At 35.2% G+C, this 20,010-nt stretch overlaps 1 protein-coding gene across 1 annotated transcript in view; it reads left to right on the top strand.

Moving 5' to 3' along the window:
- TM9SF2 (transmembrane 9 superfamily protein member 2) overlaps positions 1 to 20,010 on the top strand; it is a 105,173-nt gene that overhangs the window by 63,060 nt on the left and 22,103 nt on the right. The window contains exons 7-12 of the mRNA XM_089104254.1: positions 1,223 to 1,353; positions 4,165 to 4,338; positions 6,788 to 6,932; positions 11,712 to 11,889; positions 13,788 to 13,947; positions 16,813 to 16,964. Coding sequence (XP_088960380.1) covers positions 1,223 to 1,353; positions 4,165 to 4,338; positions 6,788 to 6,932; positions 11,712 to 11,889; positions 13,788 to 13,947; positions 16,813 to 16,964 — 940 coding nt within the window. The remainder of the gene's footprint in view (positions 1 to 1,222; positions 1,354 to 4,164; positions 4,339 to 6,787; positions 6,933 to 11,711; positions 11,890 to 13,787; positions 13,948 to 16,812; positions 16,965 to 20,010) is intronic.

Here is a 20,010-nt window from a genome sequence, read left to right on the forward strand (position 1 = left end):
GGCAACTCCCCTTTATGCACGTAATAAATTCTGTTTGTTCTAAGTTTTAATGTTGTCCCTTACTTTCAGTTGAAAAAAGTGTTGTATTTTTTATTTAATTTCTCATTGTTTTTTTTAAATAATGCCAGGAAATCCAGTCCTTAATGGAAGTCCTTAATGGAAAATTGCCGTCCCCCCACGCAAAATCCCTGCATGGAAAGTTTCTCCCACGTAACCCCCCCCCCCCCATCCGCCGCCATAAAAATTCTCGCCGGACAATTCCATTCTCCCTGAAAATTTCTTGCGGACGATTCCGCCTGCAAAGCTATTCTTAACACGCTTTCATTTGAAAAAATAATTTAATTTCTCATTGTTTTTCAGATCGTGCCGGAAAACCCCTTCCATGGAAAATTTTTCCCGGAAATCTGCCCCCCCCCCCCAGTGAAAATTTGCTCCCGCAGCAACTTCTCCATTGAAAATTTCTAGCGCGGAAAATCCCTCTGGAAAATTTCTTGTATGGAACCCCATCCACACCCCCCCCCACACACACACACACTCCTACAGGTAGATCCTTTAGACAATTCCAACCTGGTGAAACTTTCCCCCAGGCAGTTTCCCTAAACATGTCCACAGGTAATATTGAGTCGGTAAAAAGAAAACGTAAGAGAAATAAATAGAACTTCGTGTAGGAATTGTGACAAATTTCCTCATTGTAAAATTTCCCTGGAAAGTTCATCCCCCGCAAACTTCCCTCGCCACTTCAAATTCCATCCATTCCCCTCGTTCTGGAATGTATCTGCGCTACGTCACTGGTGCGAATGTGTCAGAATCTTAGAGGGGGTATCAGATATAATTAAGATTGGAGGGTTCAAAGCAGAGAACGTTGCATATTGGGGGTGTGATTTTAGGACGAAATGAAAAAAAAACTTAGTACTTGGACATTCTATAAGGGTTTTCCACTTTTTAGAGAATCTTCCTTGTTAAAGACCTATGGCTTGTCTGATTAAATTATGTACGAAACCACTTATTCTGTTGAGGTAGAGCTCAGTGTATACACTAATTCTCTTTGGTTTCCGAGGAGTTACTTAGCTTTTTGAATCTTGACTTGCAGCAGGGTAATACTAGGGGTAGCATCACCATTTTATTTGTGAAGGCCAAATAGTAATGCTTTTTGTGATAGCTACCGTAGTAATTCTCATTCTATGTGATAATAGTATATTGTAATGCTTGCTTTTTCTTTAAGCGATCAAAGTTGAGCCACGTTCAATCAAACACACAGCCGACGGAAAGTGTGATACTAACGAATATTTGAGAATCCCTGGAAAACCTCAAGGAAAAATTGCCATCACCTATACTTACTCTTACAAATTTCAGGTAACATTTTGTGTTTAATTGTTTATTTCTGGGACTGTACCCCGATTCTCCCAAATATCATTTTCTTTGTCATTTTCTTAATAATCTCTCATAATTTCCGTGTAATTTGCTTGTTTTGTAATTTCGTTGATTTTGATGAGCTCTGTAACGAAGAAATACATAAAGAACTATTTCTGAAACTTCAACAGCGCCGTGAGCGTCGTTGTTTTCGGGCATTCCTGGACTGTACCTGCTTTGAAATATTTATATATTTCCAAGGGCAAGTATAAAAGATTATTCGCTAAATTGTTTCTTCTTACGAATACGATTTTTTTTTATGCTTACGATTTCGTAAGATTTTATTAACATTTCGTAACATCTTACCAGTGATATCGTATGATTTATTGAAAATTTTACTTGTGTTCTGTATATTTAATAATTTTGTGAAGCTAAATAGAGATAATTTTAAAGTGATTAGATAATCAATCAATAAGGTTCTTTTTAATTAATACCAGGGTTTTGGCTTTCGAGCACATTACAATGCGAGGAGGGTGTCATTGGTATATGGTGAGTCTGTGGTCGTCATCGAATGATAAAAATACTGCAAATTCATCTACAAGGATCATCCACCATTTATTTCATCCGGTATTAGGTGAATAGTTCCTTTTGTCATGATGTTTTGAAGCACCAGTGAGGGAATTTGCAATGAGAAATGTTGGATAGATGCAAACTGGATTCTATAGCTATTTGTTTTCTATTTAACAATAAGGGTTAAAAAATTATCTTAATATAAAGTTAACAAAACAAAAATAAACATTAAAACCCACACTTATTTGCTAATACACTTCCTCAGAAGTTTCACCAGGATTTGAACTATCAAGCACATTACAACACCAGAAGTTTGTCATTTGTATGTTCGGAATCTTTGTTGTCATCATCATTTCTTTTTTTTTCCTGAATATGACATCCATCTACTCCTCCCTCTCATACTATCCTTAAAACATTTCCCCCTGTCTGTCCTTTCAGCTTCTTACAGAAACCAAAAAATTATTGAATCACCATTTCCACACATTGGACAAAATATGAACCCATTAAACGCAGTTCAATTGCTAACAAACTTCCTCGGAATAAAAAAAGGATCTCTTGCTCCTCCTTCCTCTCCTCAAAAGGGGGAAGGAGCATAAACAACATTCATCAACAATGTCTTAAGCTAGTTTAAACGTGCTAAGGCCTCTTATATGTAAGCAAGATTTCTTTTCCTCTGTGTCCCTTGCGTAGTAATAATATTAAAAATTAGGATGTTTGCCACCCTGAAATTCTTTGGACAAACTCTAGGATTTCTTAAAACTTGATAACCTTGCAAAATTGAGGATAAGTGAAAATGAGAATGATTGGTGACGTGGTGTTCGGATTTTAATGTTATTTTGTTACCCAATTTGTTTCAAAGAACACGTAACTTGATAAGAATTTCTTTTATTTATTTAGAGATAAGCTAGAAGTTGTCAGACTAGTAACTTTTGGGAGGCTGGACCATACTTCAAGACAATACACCTGTACAAACAATCTTGGAAATACTGCAGTGGGGATCAAACCCTGGGCCCCATATTGCCAAGCAGAGTATCAATCCACTGTGCTGCAACAGGTTTTTAAAATAAATCGTCAACAGGCAAGCCATTTCAGAACAATAATTGTTGCAGACGGTCTTGTAATTCTACAAGTATATCGAAGAGTGTATTGTAAGCCAGTAGTTCGCCATTGGCAGTGCGGCCATTTTTAAGCCATCGGCAGTGCAGCCCGTTTTTCAGCCATTGGCAGTGCAGGTTTACAAAATCGTATTAAGTCAAAATCCGTGATGACATGATGACGTCAATTTTTTAGATGATTAATTATGCTTAGGATTAATAACTTTTTGTCCAGCAATTAGGTTATATAGAACAGTGATAACTAGGGTTTGACCGATATGGATTTATGGGGTCTGATATGGGTAGCCCACCGATAGGATACCGATATAGTTTGTCGATAAATTCCCCTCCGGAAAAAAACTACCTAAAGTTTCCTAAACTCTGCATTCTCTGTCCATATTCATGCTTACATGCTTCTCCCTGGTATATTACACACCAAAGAACAGCCTCAATAATTCACTGCGGATTCCAAATAATACAAAAAAGATTTATTTAGAAAAGCTATAGAAAAACAATCAAATAAAATAAAGTTCTAGTCTTGGCAGTGCTTAATAAGTCCAACTGGGGCAAGTTGTAATGCAGAAAGTACAACTTTTCAGCATTTTTGTCTTTCAGAGACCTTAGTTTGTCACCATAAATACTCCCAACTGTGCTTTTCGCTTGGGACAGAAGAGGATGGACAGCAGAAATACTTCCAAGCAAGTTGTGCCAGTCTCTTGAAACGACTGCTGTTACTTCACCACCACTGTGACGGACAGCTTTTTTCCTATCAGTCACAGCCTTACTCATGTACCTTCCCAGTTCCTGATTTATATTATCTGCTGACTCTTCTTCCTCACTTGTTGAAGGTGGAAGTATATTATCAAACAGTGAATTTGCTGTGCCGACTCTCCTTCATTTTGGTTTTCCTCCTCCTTTTTTGCAGTTGCTAATTTGGTTTCTTCCAATGCCTGACTCTGTGTTTAGGGGTCGATGGTTTTATCTGGGATCCAGGAGACAAGCAAGAACCACGTCTCTGGTTGTACGTTCATGAACTCACCATATAGTTTGAACATTGCTGCACCAGGCGTGTATTGGCAAATATTAAGCCAGTACTCTTCGGATGCTATCATTAATTTATTTTTAAGTCAAATTTTCTTTTTTTCTTTAGGAGACAGAGACAAAATGGAGCTCAAGATGGGATTACTTACTTGATTCAATGCCAAATTCGAACATTCAGTGGTTCTCCATTTTAAATTCCTTGGTCATTGTTTTGTTCTTGTCTGGAATGGTTGCCATGATCCTTTTGAGAACACTCCACAAAGATATTGCCAGATACAACCAGGTTTGATTCTTGTGTACTGATAGAAAAAAGAGGAGTCAGATTCTCGCTACTTTTGGCTGTTTAATCCATTCTTCAATTTTAAAAATTGGCGTGACACCGAGATATCAGCAAAATAAAACCACGAAATCTAGGAGAATCTGGCCTCTATTCTTTTTTCTATCTATATGGACTCGTGTCTCTTGTCGTTTTTTTTTTTTTTTTTTTTTTTTTTTTTTTTTTTTTTTTTTTGTAGCTTTTATTCAGATGAATTGAAGCTTACAACTATCCCTATTGATTAACTTCATGTCATCCAATTCATCGATTCATCGTCGTCCACTAAAGAAAAGTCGTTATATTTGTTCCTCTTTTTTGTATGGTTTTTATTGGGATAAATTTAAGCTTACAGATATCCCTATTTATTAATTCCACATCATCCAATTCATCCTTGGCAAAAGAAAAGTCAGTTTGAATTGAAATAGTATCCAAATAAGGATATTTACTTTATACGAAATTCCATGTGATGATTATAACTAAAGATCTTGTCGCTTGTACATTTTTCTATGGTGATAGCATAGTATCTTAATTACTTACTCTGCCGATAAAATAGTAAATGTCTTTAGAGATAAGACGCTGAAAATTACAATAACAATGTTTGATAAAGGAGAAGTACATAGAGATTTAGGCCAACTTTATATGGTAAGAGTTAATGAAGAAAATGTAGAGGCATTGTAGTGATTTTGGTAGAAAGTAAATTGTTTAGCATGATTATGCTTATTAGACTATGAAATTTTGTAGATACAATTTTGAGAGATGAATAACCGGGTTTTAGGAAGAGAACGCGTCTTGACCATATTTTCATGGTAAGGTTAATAACTGGGAAGTTTCTGAATTATCAGCTTATTTTTCTAGATTATGATTTTATATTTTTCGAGATTATGATAGGCATTTGACTCGGCTGATAGAAAAGTTTTAATGAAGGTATTATCCTTATATTGTATACAAGATAAGTACGTTAAAGGGATTCGTTCTATTCTCGAGAACGATATAATTGCAGAGGTAGAAAGCGATGTCAATAGTTGGGTTGGCGTAAAAGGAGGCGTTAAGTAGGGCTGTGTTTCATCCCCATTTGCATGTAATATTTTGATGGGCATTATACTAATAATTTGAGAGTTCAATGTGCAAGAATAGGTTTGGAAATTAATATTAGAAAGACTGAGTTGCTTAAATTAAGAACAAATGGGCTGGGAAGAGATCATAAGAAAGGACTTGTTGGAAACATAAAATTCATGAGGGGAATAAAGAGTGAATGGTTATCTGAACAGGTAATACTAACAATAGTGAAAAGATCTACTATTCTTTTTTGTCTAATGAAACATTATAAAACCATACATTAAGGGAAAGAAATTAATTACATGTTAATTGAGCACATCATTGAAACAGAGGGTTATGATCCTTCCTGGTTAAAAAAAAAATGAAATTCTTTTGAAAAGCAGAAACAATCGTTAAAATTCTTTAGAAAAGGGGAAGACGCCCTAGTCTTGGAAATAAACATTTCTGGTTAATGGTGTTTTTGAGCCTCTAGAGCAGGATTTCTAAACTGGAAGTATACATCCCCTTTTTGGACTTGGAGACAGATTATGGGGGTATGGGACACGACCTTATAGTACTGGTACACCATTAAATGGACACGTATTTTGAAGCTATAATCGCAAGACTCAATGGTGATGGTCATTTTGACATTCAAGTGGAGAGGTAGTAGTAATTCTGCGACACTGGAACCGTTAAAGTGTTATGACGAAGATGTTACGGCTTAAGATTTAAGTCCCCTTGTCTAGCACACTAGCTTTTGAGAATTTTAGAAAAAAAGGAGATTTTCCATTTTTGCAAATAATAGATGCAAAAAGCTTTGAATAACCAAATTAACAAAGGACATGTGTAATTCGGTCTGTAATTAAACCAAATTTGTTCTGCAAATCTGTATATTTATATATAATTATTTTCATTCTGACCAAGGTTGGCTAGAGGTATGGTTGTCATGGTGGATTATTATTTAAGGAGGTATTTATAATAGCTCCTCCTTGTCAATAATTATTATTATTTGTAATGGGAATATTCTTACCTGTCATTTTTCAGATTGTCCAGGCATTATGAATAGTGCCTTAGTACTCACTTTGCATATGATACATCAGTAAGGGATTTCCCCAAGGCTGTTGTAAATAACCCCCCTCCTCAGAAAAGCCTGTGAAATTTAAGCATAAGGGGGGCTTAAAATGTACTTTATAATCATCCTTAGTCGAACGCTCCACCATCTTGCTCATTGTGCTTTTATTTTGTTATATTTAGATTCAAGTTTAACTTGTATTGGGGTGTTAAGAATATATGTTAGTTTGAAAAAAATGATGCCCCTCCCCTCAGAAGATTCTGTAGGTCCCCGTGGTATATTTCGTTTTTATTTGTTAATTATCTGCAGATTGATTCTGGTGACGACGCCCAAGAAGAATTTGGTTGGAAATTGGTCCATGGTGATGTTTTTCGACCACCTAGGAAGGGGATGCTACTGTCTGTCCTCGTTGGATCTGGTGTACAAGTATTTCTTATGACTCTTGTCACTTTAGGTAAGACCATGACAAATTTGTCTCTTTGTTTTTACAATTTAGTAAGTAAATTTGAATAAATCACTTAAATAATGTGCCCCAAAAAGAGTTTACTGAATTTAAAAGTTTACCATTTATTAGCTCCATTTGGTCACTGATTTGTCAAAAACCCTCTCTGCATTACTTATGTCAAAATCACTATTTGTCAAAATAACTTTTGCCAATGTCGCTTAGAACGGTTGTGTGGCAAGATTGGGCTTATTAAGTTTTAGGAAACTTAAATGTATATTGAGAGTAGAAAATTTCTTTAGGACCAATTGATTCAAACAATATATAGACATAGACATAGGTTTATTAAGATCGAACAGCGTAGCCATGGCTAATTTATGTCATCTTTACAACAATATGAAAAAAAAAAAATACAAATAACACTATAAGAACACTAACACGTGAATTCAAATAACACTAAGTCTTGTTGTATGCTTCTGCGAAAAAGGGACAAACGTGTTTTTGTAGCGGTTGGTCCTGCAGACCGGGGGTTGTAGCTTCGACTGGGATCTGGTTCTTTGGTTAACATGAGCATCAGGTGGGAGGATCAGTCTGTGATGGGGCGAAGATAGCAGTGACTTGCCGAGGGACATGATCAGTGATAATCGTCTGTCGCTGAGAGATTCAAGGTTCAGTTCTTGCAAGAGTTTGTTGTAGTCGTCACTTCTGTTACCAACGATTATGTTAACAGCTCGTTTCTGCAAAGATTCAAGGTCATCGCAGATCCTATGGGGTTCTTTCTAGTCACTTAAGATACCCTAGTTGGTTTTTGGGTTGCAAGTCTTCCATAAATTACCTAGCTTCTCCCTGGCGGAACTGGGCTAAGCAGGAGTATTTTACAAAGTCCTGTGTTCGAATTGCTGCCACTAAGGACAGCCTTGCTGGGGTGTTACGAATCAAGTCCTTCGTAAACTCTTTCGAGAGGTTTTATGAATTTTTACAGAAGACGACAAATCATTAGGAATGGTAATGTAAAACCCTCTCATACAGTCCGTCACCACGGGAATATAAAAAGATTTATAAATAAAGCGAAAATGAAACTGACAAGTGTGATTTTTGTTTCAAGAAAGTTTCATTGTGCTTGTGATCTAGTGGCTTATACTGAATTTCAAAATGAAAGTTGCAGCTTTTGCACAGTCGCAGTTTTCATGGAATAATTTTCCAACGTTTGTTTTGCTAGTTTTTTTTTTTTTTTTTTTTTTTTTTTTTTTTTTTTTTTTTTTGCTATGTACAAGTGTTTTAAATAATATAAAAAAATGCTACAGTTTCCTAATGCAGCTTTTATGCTGGATTCTAAAATGTAATCAGATCTACAAGTTTCTTCTTTTTATAAAAGAAGGTGTTAAGTTATTAAATTAAAAAAATAAGATGTTAAGTTATTAAATTAAATGAGCTTAATCGTATTCACTGTTGTGCAAAGAACGGGGCAGGCAAGATATTGCAGAATTTTCATAAAGAAGCTAAATCTTGATTCGGTGTAAATAGGAACTAAATCCACACTTGGTGCAAAAACGACCTAAGAATTGAGTTGGAGCAAAAACAATCCAAGTCTAAGTAGCAAAAATTCATAAATAGAGGCATAAAGTTGGCCTGCGTCCCTCCAGCACCAGCCCCTATTCCTAAACTTTCAGCGGGAAGGTAGGCAAGTTTTTTTCCGATTGGTTTGAAACTTATAGAGCAAATACCTTGGGTCAATGGGACATGAAAATGGTGATATACCCAGGCTTACAACGAAAACACCCTAGTCCGCATGAAATTTATGGGGCAAGAATCTGGGTAAGGAAACACACCGAGAATTGGTTGTGACTTTTAACAGTAAAAACTGACCACTGCAACGAAAGGACTGAAGGACTGTAACTAACCTCTTACGAGCCCCTAGTGATGCGGCCCAGAGATCTACTTTTTAGTAGATAAATTTAGCAAGACAAACCTATTGAAGGTTTTACTAAAGAAGCTGGGAGCAAAGACAGAGGGAATCATGATCGTGCATAGGTTAAAAATACTAAAGACGATTGTGCCTTTTACGGAGAGCTGGGCACTTTTCTTTGTCAAGTTTGAGTGTCGTTGTGACGAATGTCATCGGCGCTTTACTGAAAACAATACACACTTATATACACAAAAATTCTGGAAAATTTTAGCTATTTTTGTTTTCTCAGAGTTATGATCAAAACGAAAAACTTTTTTAACATTGTTATAATAATCAGGAACTTGATTACTCATTTTAATTTATGTATTTTTGGGTTTCATTTATTTATTTATAGTAATTTCTGATCGTAATATCCCTCTTTCGTTTTCTTAGAAAACTTCTGTTTAGAAGATTTGTTATCAATGTATAAAAAGCAATGGTCATATTAACTAGATTTTGTATTTGTATAATATTATACAATTATGTTTATATCGATATTTAATTATAAGTTCATTCATCTAAAAAATAAAATTATACTTAAAAAAATATAAAACAAGCAGTATATTAGACCTGACCTTGTCGAGGAAAGGTGAAAGGCTCTTAAGATTTGTTTTGTTTCTGTCTTCAGCTGAAGACAGCCAATGTATATTTGACGCAAATACTAAACATTTGAATTTGGTTCTGTTTTAGTTTTGTCCGTGTTCTGGAGAATCCTCATCTGAGGAATTTTTTGTCTGGTATTTCTTTGATTTATTTCATCCTTTTTTCTTCGTTTAAGTATGGTCCTGAAGTAATATTAAATAAAAAAAAAAAAACTTTTTTTAACTGAAAGTAAGGAGCAACATTAAAACTTAAAAACAACAGAATGTTCCGTATATGAAAGGGGCTGTCCCCTCCTCAACGCCTCGCTCTTTGCGCTAAAGTTTTTTATTGTTTTAAAAAATAAAGTTGTTAGACAGAGTCAATCTTTGGCGTACAGAGCGAGGTGTTGAGGAGGGGACAGTCCCTTTCATCTCCGGAATAATTTCTGTTCAATGCATATTTGACGCAAATACTAAACATTTGAATTTGGTTCTGTTTTAGTTTTGTCCGTGTTCTGGAGAATCCTCATCTGAGGAATTTTTTTGTCTGGTATTTCTTTGATTTATTTCATCCTTTTTTCTTCGTTTAAGTATGGTCCTGAAGTAATATTAAATAAAAAAAAAAACAACTTTTTTTAACTGAAAGTAAGGAGCCACATTAAAACTTAAAACCAACAGAATGTTCCGTATATGAAAGGGACTGTCCCCTCCTCAACGCCTCGCTCTTTGCGCTAATGTTTTTTATTGTTTTAAAAAATAAAGTTGTTAGACAGAGTCAAACTTTGGCGTAAAGAGCGAGGCGTTGATGAGGGGACAGTCCCTTTCATATCCGGAATAATTTCTGTTCGTTTAAGTTTTAATGTCACTCCTTACTTTCAGTTATAAAAAACTTGTTTTTTTTATTTAATTTCTGAACGTTTTCGAATTAATGCAGCTTTGATTTTGGCTCACCGTAGATGAATAATTAAAACGAAATTTGCATATTAATTTTACTTTTTTTCGGCTAAATGGCTTTCTCGAAATTTTGATCTGACGTAACTTACGAATTAACTTACGTCACGATCTTCTATATTCGTAAAGTTTTATTACGTATATTAGGGGATTCGCCCCGTAGTCAATACCTCGCTCTTTGAGCTAAAGTTCAAATTTTGTTCCAATTCTTTTAGAATGACCCCTTAATCACAAAGACCGTTAATTAGAAGGAATAGCTTTGATAAAAGTACAAAAAAAAAACTTTAGCGTAAAGAGCAAGATAATGACTAGGGGGCGAACCCAATCATATACGTAATAATTTCTGTTGGTTTTAAGTTTAATGTTGCTCCTTACTTTCAATTGAAAAAAATTGTTGTTGTTTTTATTTAATTTCTGATTGTTTTTTTAAATAATGCTGGGAAATCCGGCGCCCCCTTCATAGCAATGTCCCTTACCCCATGAAAACTTTCTCAATCCTTCCAAATAACACCCGACCCATCCCCCCAACTACCAGAAAAGTCCCCCCTGAAAACTTCTGTATACTTCCCAATAACCAATACTATATGTAAACATTGGGCAAAGTTCATAACTTGCAGACCTTCCCCCGGGGACTATGGGGATTAAGTCATCCTCAAAGATAATTAATGTATTTTTCGACCATACTGAACAAGATGGATATCTCAAAACTTTGATTGGGTGACTTTGGGGAAAAAATGAGCGTGGGAGGGGGCTTAGTTGCCCTCCATTTTTTTGGTCACTTAAATAGGACACTAGAACTTTTAATTTCCGTTCGAATGAGCCCTCCCGGGATTTTCTAGGACCACTGGGTCGATACGATCACCCCTGGAAAAAAACATATATCGGGGATCTTTCTCCTGGCAAAAAATACAAAATTCCACATTTTTGCAGATTAGGAGCTTGAAACTTAGGAGCTGAGATTGCTGAATCTGATGGTGGGATTTTCATTAAAGTTCTATAACTGTTTAGGGGATGTTTCCCCCTTATTTCGAAAATAAGGCAAATTTTCTCAGGCGCGTAACTTTTGATGGGTAGGACTAAACTTGATGAAACTTATATATTTGACATGAGCATATCTGATTCTTTTGATGCAGATATTGGTTTCAAAATTCCATTTTTTAGAGTTTCGGTTACTATTGAGCTGTGCCGCTCCTTACTTACAGTTCGTTACCACGAACTGTTTGATTTGTAGAAGATTAGAAGCTAAAGCTTAACATCTTAATCTGAGGGAAAAACGTTGCTTTTGTTGCTTATAATTTTAATTTTGTCTTTCAGTGTTTGCTTGTCTTGGATTTTTATCGCCTGCAAATCGAGGTGCATTGATGACTTGTGCAATGGTACTGTTTGTTTGTATGGGCACTCCAGCTGGCTATGTGTCAGCAAGAATTTATAAATCCTTTGGAGGAGAAAGGTGGAAGATGAACGTGCTTCTTACTTCCATGCTCTGTCCAGGGTATTTATTATATTTCTTTACTTCCTTGTGATTTGAATGAAGGTCAGATGATTCAGGAGGTGGATTTTACGTGGGGGCACCAATGGGGGTAGGGGGGGGGGGCTATTGTTCCCTCCCCTGGATTTTGAAAAAAAATACCTTTTTTGGCATTTTCGTTGAAAAATCGAAAAGATAATTACTGCTTGCTATCCTCATTCAACTGGAAGTTCATTGTTTACAAATATTAAAAATGCAATCAGAGGCCTACGGAGGAAGTTCACCCCCCGCATCCCCCTGTCCAATATGATTGATCAGTTATCTTGCAGATTTAATATAATTCACCTTTTTTACGAATTGGCCGGTGGATTTAAGATCTTACTTAATTGCCCTGCCTAGGATATAAACTATATTTCTTCTTATTACCTGCAGATATATACTACGTGATTGTAGGTGGTATGATTTTAGGTAGGTTTACGACAGTCTTTTCGTACTCACCTAAACCGTGTTTCTTGGCAGGGCCCTGAATTTCAGTTGCTTCACATAGAAACATTTTTAGGTGAACATTTTATTATTTTCGACAAAATAGCTTCACATTATTGATTCAAAGGGATCTTAGACATGAGTGCCCATAGGCTTGGAAAGCTTACTGACATATTTCGAGGGTATTATTCTATGAAAGATATGACATAGATTTTTATACACTGAATTTCTCAAACCTCACTGCCTTTGCAAAAAAAAAAATATTAGAAAAGAACGAAATGACAAAATACAAATAAAGGATAAAACTTTAAATTAAGACGGTCAGAAAATGCGTAGGTTACACTAGAAATAGCCGAATGTCTCGGATTCGCGTCCGTTAGCCTTTACCAACGGAAAATAAAACTATAAACTAGAATAAAATGGCTAAACTATACAAGGAAATAAAGTAAAGGGATAAAAAACGCTACGCAGCAAAAGAAAAAAATGGAAAGAATTCACATCTGAAAAAATGTATTCATTGTTTTGTAAAAGTGTTTAACAACTCCAAATCGGAACCAAAACCTTACTCAAAATCTAAATCGAACTGGGGTCGGAGCTGCCATTTGATCGTTCAAGCGTGTCAATTCCTTTAATTGATGACAATATGCCAGTCATTTCGCCTTAGAATTGATAACAAAAAAGGCCTTGCAAGGTGTGTTTAGTCGCTAAAGCCTTTTCCTTGAAGTTTCTATTTAAAAAAAAATTACATATGTTTTATCAATGCGAGCTTTTAGTTGACGTGGAATTAAGTTCCAGTGTCATCAATAAGAATGAGGTCGAAAAGTGTTTGTGTTCTCATTTTCCGAATCGGACTCTTTTTTCAGTATTGTATATTTTCAATATTGCCTCCTTTATGGGGAGTATGGTGATGATCGGGAACATTTTCTGAGTAATTGCTAAGTTTGGAGAAATTAAGAAATATCACTTTTGTAAGGAATAGCATTTTTGTGGGGATGCACCACGGCTCCCAGATATCTTGGAGACTTATTCGAGGGAAAAAATTTTGCGGGGGAAATTTTATAGAGACAGTTATATATATATATATATATATATATATATATATATATATATATATATATATATATATATATATATATATATATATATATGTATGTATGTATACATATACATATATGTATACATATATATATATATATATATATATATATATATATATATATATATATATATATATATATATATATATATATATATATATATATATATATATATATATATATATATATATATATATATATATATATACCTCTATTAATTTTATAACTGTCCATTGTCAATTCAACACTGTCATCGTCCACTGTCTAGTTATATACCTATACATTAATTTTCCACTTTAATTATATAACTCTTTTGACTAATTACTGGCTCTTTCCTTTTAGCTTTATTTTCTCTATATTCTTCTTATTGAATATTGTGCTATGGGCCAACTCAAGCTCAGCTACTGTCCCTTTTCCAACACTTGTTGCACTTTTGGCCCTCTGGTTTGGAATTTCACTGCCTCTTACTTTTGTTGGCGCTTTCTTTGGATTCAGGAAAAGGGTAAGACTTATGTTTAACAATAGAAAAATGTTGATTGTAGCCATACAAATTCTAGTGATTATTAACTCACAAATTGAATGAATAATTTCTTTTCCATAGTGTGATCTCTTATAAAATTAAAATTGATATAAGCGCTTCTATTTAGCAATATAATCCTTTTATATTAAGATATTAAATTATATATTTATTAATTTTTATATGAAATTATTTTACTACTACTGCTAACAACTCACCGCAGCACCAAGCCACCTGAGGCCAACACAGCTACGCACTCTCCTCCTCCATCCTAATCTATTTAAAGCCTCTCTTTTTACACCCTCTCATGAAGTTCCCATTTCCTATAAATATTTCTTAATGACATCTTCTCACCCAAGATGAGGACGACCTGCTTTCCGTTTAGCCCTAGACGGTTGGCCGAAAGGGACTATCTTTGGCAATCTGTCATCCTTCATCCGCACAACGTGCCCTAGCCACTTCAACCTTTCTTTGATTATAGCCTTAGAGAGCGGTATTGAACCACATTTTTCGTACAGCCTATTGTTTCAAACACGGTCAGTCAGCTGGGTACCCAGAACAATCCTTAAGCAATTTCTCTGGAAAACATCTAGCAAATCTTCATCCGCTTTTCGGAGCGTCCATGCTTCAGAGCCATATTTGACCACTGTCATCACTGTAGCTTCTAATATTCTAATCTTGGTTTGCAGACTTACCTTCTATTCTTCCAAACTTTTTTAATTGTGAAAAAACACCCTGAGCCTTGGCTATTCTACTTTTAACATCTTCACTGCTCCCACCATCTTTACTAATAATACTACCAAGGTAAGTGAAGCTGCCCACTTGATCAATCTTTTCATTACCCAACGTCACTTTTTCATATTCACTTTTTGTCGAGAACATCCACTTAGAGACAAATTAATTTAATATACAAAACGAAATAGAGACTGATAAAGTTAGTAGCATTTATCAGTTACATTACTACCATCGTCTCAGTTAAATTATAACAACGAAAAACAACTATTAGTCTGTTTTTTTTATTATTGCATTCCTGAAATACAACTACAACAGGATGCATCAGACACGTTCGCATGTTTTCCTATCCTTAGTGACTTAGTCTTCTTAACATTAATTTTCAAACCTATTCTAGCACCTTGAACTCGCAAAACCTCTAAAAGTTCATTCATTTTGCTCACACTTTCCTCTAGGATGCTTAAATCATCAGCATAATCTGAGCCAAGGACACTTTTTCCTCCCCATTTGATTCCGTGGTCTCCCATTGCCTTTCCTGTGCTCCTTAAGACAAATTCCATCAAAATAAGCCATATAAAGGGGGATAGAACACAATCCTGCTTAACTCCTGATTTAATACAAAACCAGCTGCTAACCTCATTTCCTACCGTAACCGCAGTAGTGTTATTCTCGTACATAGCACAATTTTTTTCCAGTTCTGTAAAAATAACCAATTGTTCCAAAAGGTCGCTAATTTCAATAAATAGATCTGCTGAAAGCACAAAAAAAACTTTAGCATAAAGAGCAAAGTAATGACTAAGGAGGCGAAGCCAATGATATCCTCACTTATTTCTGTTCGTTTAAGTTTTGAAGTGCTCTTTACTTTCAGTTGAAAAACTTGTTTTTTTATTTAATTTCTGGTGTTTTTTTTTTAATAATGCTGGGAAATCCGGTGCCGCCTTTATAGCTATGTCCCTTCCCCTTGTCTTTTTATTTAATTTCTGATCGTTTTTTTTTAAAGTAATGATGGGAAATCCCGTGCCCCCTTTATAGCAATGTCCCTTCCCCCATGAAAACTTCCTCCATGGAAAGATCCTCCCAAGTAACCCCCGTGCCTCGATAATTACCACACTCACTTTTATCACCTTTTTTGTAAAGTGGCTTAATTAAGGTTTTCCTAAAATCGTTAGGTACTTCCCCTTTTTCAAAAATCTTATTCATAATCTTTAATTAATTGTTATATACTTCTTCTCCCTTTTTCCTGGAGTATTTTTGTCCTTTTTATAAACCTCTTCCTTAAAATTACTACTGATTTTTAATGTAAATTAGAATATTTCGTCAGGTCTATTTTCTTTGCAAACCCTATAGTACCATTTATGAGATTGATAATGATGGCGAAATGAAATAGGAGTGTGTTCTAGCTCGTTTGTTATTTTTTAATTATTGAATAACAGTTTCAAATACAATTCACTCAGTCAATAACTTTTTTTTCAAGCCATCTTATTAATTCACAAAGTGTAATTGAATAGCCTCTTCTTTTATTATTTCATATGATTCTCCTTTTTTCGTTCTCCCTTTTATCCTTTCGGTATTCTCTGCCAAATTATGTTTTTTTTTTTTTTTTTTTTTTTTTTTTTTTTTTTTTTGTAAAGGAGGCTTCTGCTCTCTCTTTTGTGTTAAATTATAATTTTTACCCTGACAAAAATTCTTCATGCCAACTGCTCTTGGCCAGTGTCTTACTGCATTATTTGTTATTATAGATATAGATGTATATAGACAGGGGCGTAGCTCCAGCATTTTTATTGAGGGGGCAAAAAAGTTCCACATCGAGAGAGTCAAGGGGTATGGGCTATATCAAATCTTTTTTCCAATTTTTTTTTTTTGGGGGGGGGGGCAACGGGCCCCCCCCCCCTTGCCACCCCCAAACGACGCCACTGTATATAGGTCATTGAATATAAATAAAAACATTTGATTTGGATCATTGATAACGTAGTTTCATGCTCTTTGAAATTCCCATGTCTATTAAAAAGCTGATAACTTCTTTTTTTTTCTTTTTTTTTGTAAGGAGAAATAAAGTATTTTATCAGCCGATATCGTTAGTTATATATTCCCTATTTTCAGTTTCATTCTTCTCTTTAGGGAATTGAGCATCCAGTGAGGACAAATCAAATACCAAGGCAAATACCGGAGCAAAGCTTTTACACCAAGCCCTTGCCCGGGATCATTATGGGCGGAATTTTGCCATTTGGATGTATTTTCATACAACTTTTCTTCATTCTTAATTCTATTTGGTGAGACGTTTTTTTCTTTTTCCATGAATCTAGGATTATTGTTCTAAGCTAAATATAATGTTAGTTTTGATATTTGATTAAGAAAAAGAATTAAAGGTTTTTTTTTAATGTGATCCAGGTAATAATTTTTCGCTAGAGATTCTGAAACTTGAAGGTCTATTAATAATATTCTCTTTCAAATTCGAACAGTTTACTTTTAATGAAATTAATAGTATTAATGTTCTGACTGTTTTTCTCAGTTATTGCAGTTAATGTGCATTCTTCTCACTTTAAAAATTCAAAAAATTTCAAATCCATAAAAAAATACTCATTTTGTTTAGAAAGAGGTGTACCTATTGCCTTGTAGGACCCTTTCTATAAAATAAACTTTTATGTTGGGCAAGCCTAAAGAAGCAAAAATGCCGCTAGTCTTTTACATTGACTGGAGAGTTGTATAGGGTCTATCAAAAAATGAACATTCTCAAATTCATGTTTTCTTTTTGTTCTTTTTTTATTGCTATGTCAAGCATGAACTGAAATAGGATCTAATTAGAATTCTCAATCGTGTGAAAGAATTCGCCTTTTTCTTGAAAACAAAAAGTGAATGGCACGGAAATAGGGAAATGTGCGAATAGTGAATAGCATAGGGAATAGTGAATATGTGAAATATGGAATAGTGAATAGCATGCAAGTAGGGAAAGTAGAAATAGAAAAAAGGGTAAACAAACATAGACAAAAATAACAAGGATAGATAAAAATCAAGGATAAGGAGCGTTGGGACAGAAAACGATTATCTTGAAAACGAAAAGGTGAATGGCAGGGAAATAGGGGAATTTGGGAAAGAAAGCAAGAATGGAAGAAAAGTATAGATAGAAAAAATGGAGTGGATGGATGGAGAACGGCTATCTTGAAAACGAGAAGGTAAATAGTATGCAAATAAGCAGCTTAGGGAGAGAATACAAGGATAGACAAACATAGACAAAAAATATAATGAAGGATAAATAGAAAATAAGGAGCTTAGGGACAGAAAACGATTGTATTGAAAATGGGAAAGTGAATAACACGCAAATACGGAACGAAGAAAGAGAAAGCAAAGATAGACAAACACAAAGAGAAAAAGAAGTAGGGATAGAAAACAAGGAGTGTAGAGATAGGGAACGATTGTTTTCAAAACGAGATGATGAATAGGATGGAAGTAGGGAGTATAAAGAGAGTAGAGATATTGAAATCTAAAACGAGCTGAAATAAAGTTATATAATAGATGAACCCTAAAACCAACAGAGATCAATGTGACCGAAAAACAGAGACCTAAATTTCCTCCTACATACACAGGCCATAGAGCCCTTTGTGGGGCCAGAGGTATGATTTTTTTTTATAATATTTTGTCAATAAATTAATTGACCGATTTATAAAACGAGCAAAAAATGATACAAGCAAGATCTGAGCTACCGCGCTTCTCAAGCCCCCTCTCCTACAGGCACAAGAACCATTTGCGTTTGGCTGAACACTTAACAGATTGATCGAAAAATTGCCAGTATTTAAAAGTTTTATTTGGGCATCAATTTTCTATACCTTTGAAAGATATAAAAAAGGGTGCAGAAAAACTGTTCTTTTATAATCGTATAAATAAATAGACGGTAATGAAAGAGAAATAGAAAATTGTCCTTTTACAACAGTATAACTAAGTTAATCGCAATCATATTTTTTGTCAGACAATTTTTGCTATTTCCTGGAAGTTATATATATATATATATATATATATATATATATATATATATATATATATATATATATATATATATATATATATATATATATATATATATTCGAGATAGATACTGATGTACGGTAAGCCTGTGTTGCTGCTCCTGAACTTTTCAACGCGCTGATTGATTATGTCATGGATCGAATCACGAATTGGCTCCAATTCAGACTGAAATATGGCGATAGAGTCTTAGCCGATTGCGACTTCGCGAACGCTATTGCCCTGATATGCACTTCTGCAGTTGAACTCGAGGCAGCTCTCAATACACAGCTGCTTCTGTTCGTGATGCCATAGATGTGGCCCAAACAAACTTCCTAAGACGAATCGAAGGGATGAAGGGGTACGACTTCGTCTCAAACACCCGGTTGCTGACATTAACGGATCAGACCCTCCAACTCTCGTCAGCTCGCCATAAGAACTCTACGGTGGTTTGGCCACTTAATTCGCATGCCAGAAGAAACACTCGCCAGCACACTTTTTAATTTTGATTTTCCTCAACATGGTTGGAAGTGTCCACGTGGAAGACGCTAGTTTAGATGGAGGGGCAGTCTTACCCAATACCTCTCCATGATCAGTACTGATCTGTATGAAGCAATCAAACTTTCACAGGATCGTTTGGAACAGAGGCAAAGAGTCACATCTCTCTCTACGCTGGACCACCAGCAGGAACCTTAAGTCAAGTAAGAGATATATATTAGATCCCGGCGCCGCGCCGATGAGGGAAGACGGGCGGCGGCGGGGCAAAAAACAGCACGACGTGCCGCGCCGCTGGTAAGACGCCGGCGGTGCGCCGCCGGTGCGATCAATGTTGACCGCAAACATTAACGTTTTCATCAGTCTTTCTCAAATCGCAGCTTAAATTTACAACAGATTCGGAAGATGTTGAAATGTTCATCCTAGTTCGTCACTTTTAATCCAAGCAAAGTGTTAGGACACTTAGTATCAGTTATTGAGTTTAAGCTTTGATTTCCAAATGCTCACAAGAATTACCAAATTTAAGAAAGTCGCAACAATAAGTCGCCTGTGGTCCAAATACTTAGACTCCTCTTTGATCCCCACCCAGGCTCAAAGCTTCTGCTATGGTTATTTCCATAGAAATCTCCAAAGTTTTTTTTTTTTTTTAAATAGCTTTCAAGCGTAGTTAGGGGTATTTAGACTATTTTGCTTTTCTTCAAAGCTTTGAAAAAAGTGTTATAATATTCCAAATGTCACATTTGTGGATATTTTTGGTAATCATTTGTGGGGTGATCGAATTTTCTAAACCACTGTAGATACGTAAGAACGTTACAACATATAGTACCC

This window comes from Artemia sp. Qi Xiang Cuo, chromosome 18 (assembly GCF_049724085.1).
Source record: "Artemia sp. Qi Xiang Cuo chromosome 18, ASM4972408v1, whole genome shotgun sequence".
NCBI classification, from domain to species: Eukaryota; Metazoa; Arthropoda; class Branchiopoda; order Anostraca; family Artemiidae; genus Artemia; species Artemia sp. Qi Xiang Cuo.